The sequence below is a fragment of the Macrobrachium rosenbergii genome, chromosome 56 (genome assembly GCF_040412425.1).
Source record: "Macrobrachium rosenbergii isolate ZJJX-2024 chromosome 56, ASM4041242v1, whole genome shotgun sequence".
Lineage (NCBI taxonomy): Eukaryota > Metazoa > Arthropoda > Malacostraca > Decapoda > Palaemonidae > Macrobrachium > Macrobrachium rosenbergii.
Genome location: NC_089796.1, coordinates 70,191,840 through 70,195,271, shown reverse-complemented (window position 1 = coordinate 70,195,271; position 3,432 = coordinate 70,191,840). Strand labels below are relative to the sequence as shown.

Here is a 3,432-nt window from a genome sequence, read left to right as displayed (position 1 = left end):
CTCATGCTTAACGAGGCCTCTGGGAGACTCTTGCTTAGCGAGGCCCCAAGGGAAACTTGCTGAGCGAGGTCCCCATGCAAACTCATGCTTTGTGAAGCAACCAGGGAAATTCTTACTAGGTGAGATCTATAGGGGAAACTCATGCTGACCAAGGGCCCCAGGGGGACTTACTGACCAAAGCCAATAGTAAAACTTTTGTTAAGCGAGGTCCCCTGGGAAACCTGCTCAGCGAGATCTCTAAGGACACCCATGCTGAGCGAAGTCTCCAGGGATCTTTTTGCTGAGCAAGGCAACCAGGATAATTTTTCCTGGGTGAGACCTCAGGAATCTCATGCTCAGTGAGGTCCCCAGGAAAACAACCGCCCCCCGCAGAGACACCCAGGGAAACTTCTTGACATGAGTAGGTCTCCTAGGAAACTCATCCCAGAAGGTTGTCCTTAAAAACACTATCCCGTTTTTCCTCGCTCTGACATTCAATCAAAAGAAATTCTATGTTCTTGTAGGATGTTGAAGAACTTATATTGCATTCTCTTCGTGTCTCATGCCATTGATCGATTATGTTTACAACATCACCGGAGTTTTCAAGGAATAAATGAGTATGTCACATGTGACAAACTTGGTAGAACGTCTCCCTAATAGTAATGACGTAATGCTTGAAAACTGTGTAACGTTCACATTAATGATAACGACTTTTCAAGACCTGGAACTCCTCCTCCTCTTTTGTACTCCCAGGATCTCCTAACCTGCATTATACTAGATTAAGCCTTCGAGTAGTAAGCCCGTGCTCATATCAGTCTTTTGGTTTGAGTCCAGAGGTCTACACCAAGCCTCTAATTCATTTCAGCCCCCTGCTATCACTGACCAGACGCCACAGGCTCAATCTACAGTGATCTACACCAATCAGCGAACCAGGCCCCATATCTCTCAGATCTCTATCTCTGTATGTTATCTTCATTTCACGGGTAGAGCATAATTATCACAGCAAGAGTTCATAAATCCATTGGCGGTGGTCCTTATTATATGAATCTGCCTGAATTTGGTTATCATACATAGCAAGGCTAAAGTCTCAAAGTATCTAGTATTACAGGAAGCTTTTATGTTAAGCAACTTTTATATATATATACAGTATATATATATATATATATATATATATATATATATATATATATATATATATATATATATATATATATATATATATATATATATATATATATATATATATATATATATATATATATAGAGAGAGAGAGAGAGAGAGAGAGAGAGAGAGAGAGAGAGAGAGAGAGAGAGAGAGAGAGAGAGAGAGAGAGAGGAGGGTGTGTCACTCTGCGGTAGAGGACTTGGCCTGAATTAGGAAGGTCAGTGGTTCGATTTTGGGCTTCTTGACCTTTAGTCAACCCAGCTATGAATCTAACATCAGCATCAGCTGGGGTCAAGTAAAGGGCATGGGCTGGCAACCTCATCCCATATGAACCCAGTGCCAGATGACCATCATGCAAACAATTAACCGTCGTACACAAACTAACAGTCTAACTGGAATATGTTTTCTGAAAATCTTTAGTAATACCTTACTTTGAAGTGGCTTTCTATCTTGCTGGTCTCGTTTGTGACTGGAAATCGCTTATTTGAGCAATGAATTTGTCCTTCCCTTCCATTAGTAAATTATTATTATTATTATTATATTTCAGTAGAAGAGACCTATTCACATGGAACAAGCACACAGGGGCCATTGACTTGAAATTAAAGTTTCCAAATAATGTTGGTTTCAACCTCCCACCTCAGACCCCACACTGCAGCATTAACTGATCATGATACGGAGCCTGTGATTTTTCATCGTCCTGGGGTAGACGCGAACCTGCGACATGTGAGTGGCATGCCACGACGCTAACCATTATACCAGCAGAGTACCAAATTCCACCTTCTAATGGTTATCCAACTGTTTTGTTAAGTCTCGAGAACAGTGACGTCTTGGGGGAAGATTGTCTCAGGGCTGAAGAACCCACATCATCAAACTTCCGACAAAGTTTCCAGGGAAACGTAAAGGACAGTTGACGTAAAACTCTGGCAGTAAGCTGTGCATTGAATGTCCCCACCAAAAAGTACTAAGAACTAAGTGGCTCCCGCCACCCCTTCCAAGCAATGCATCATCAACAATCTTTTCGAATTAAACACACGCCAGCTGCCGTCATTCCCTCTTTTATGGCGCCTTAATGGCCGTCAACTTTCGAGGGAGCTAATTTTCACCCTGTGAATGCCACCTTCATATTGAATATGTCCTCGAATGCGCCGGCCCTCTCCTCGCGGCCGGAACTTTTCTCCTTCCGCTGACGGCGGGACACGAAAAATGGACCGCGAGTTGGGTCATTTTTACAAGAAAATAGATTAAGTCGGGAGGCAAAAGTGTCGTCCCTCTCTGCTCCTCCCCCCCACCACCCCTCTCTTGTTAGGGGGAGTGGCGGGCGGACGAGCACCGCCATAATGTGCATGTCATCTTTCGGGGCTAAAGTTAATTCTGGTAATTGGCTCATTAAGAGGACTTAACATAATGGGAATTTCGTCGAAGAAATCGCATTTCCATAACCAGGCTCTCGTCTTTGTGAGGATGTGCGTGAGTTCTTGCCAAAGGGGCAGGGCAGCAGGTAAGGACTTCCTACTGCCTAAAACGCTCTGTGTATCCAGATGTTAATTTTTTCCTTGTGTATCAGCGACGGTCAGCCTCTCTCATCACTGGCTCCTGCGCGTACTTCTCAGTCCCCGAGGTCCTTTATTCCTCAGCTCCCGAGGTCCTTTATTCCTCAGCTCCCGAGGTCTCCTATTCCTCAGCTCCCGAGGTCTCCTATTCCTGAGATCCCGAGGTCCTTTATTCCTCAGCTTCCGAGGTCTTTTATTCCTCAGCTCCCGAGGCCCTTTACTCCTCAGTTCAAGAGGTCCTTTATTCCTCAGTTCAAGAGGTCCTTTATTCCTCAGCTCCCGAGGCCCTTTATTCCTCAGCCCCCAAGGTTCTTTATTCCTTATCTCCCGAGGTCTTTTATTCCTCACACCGTTGAACTGTGGAGTAGTCAACCTGAGGATGTTGGGCAACTGGAACCTCAAAAGTTCAAGGGAGGATGCGTTGCATTACTACCCTAGAGGAATTCTCTTTGTATATGACAGTTTACTGATATTCTTAACTATTCATTTATTTATTCATCAATTTGTAATTTTTTTTATTTTCTAATAAATAATCTCTTTCTGTATTTCATATTACTTCCTCTTATTTCTTTCAAATGATGAACACAATATTCTTTGGAAGATTTCATCTGAAGTCAATGGTCCCTGTGGGCTTATTCCGTATAAATAGAGTTCACCTCTTAAATTACTGACGGTAAGATTACTCGATAAGGTCAACAAAAGTTAAACTCATCCAAGCACCGTTGTTTTACTATTCTC

The 3,432-nt window shown here is 43.2% G+C and overlaps 1 protein-coding gene across 1 annotated transcript; it reads left to right on the top strand.

Annotated features, from left to right (window-relative positions):
* The first annotated feature begins 249 nt into the window (after nucleotides 1-249).
* Nucleotides 250-3,132, top strand: LOC136836240 (uncharacterized). The gene is made up of 3 exons (XM_067100245.1): nucleotides 250-312; nucleotides 699-886; nucleotides 2,709-3,132. The coding sequence occupies exons 1-3, from the start codon at nucleotides 250-252 to the stop codon at nucleotides 3,130-3,132; spliced, it is 675 nt and encodes a 224-aa protein (XP_066956346.1).
* The last annotated feature ends 300 nt before the right edge of the window (nucleotides 3,133-3,432 follow it).

Bases quoted from the DNA above. Each gene is read 5' to 3' on its own strand.
- LOC136836240 (XM_067100245.1), top strand. From the start codon at position 250: ATGCTGAGCGAAGTCTCCAGGGATCTTTTTGCTGAGCAAGGCAACCAG. The intron at 313-698 runs GTGAGACCTCAG...CGACTTTTCAAG, and splicing joins ACCAGGATAATTTTTCCTGG to ACCTGGAACTCCTCCTCCTC. The intron at 887-2,708 runs GTGATCTACACC...CTTGTGTATCAG, and splicing joins CGCCACAGGCTCAATCTACA to CGACGGTCAGCCTCTCTCAT.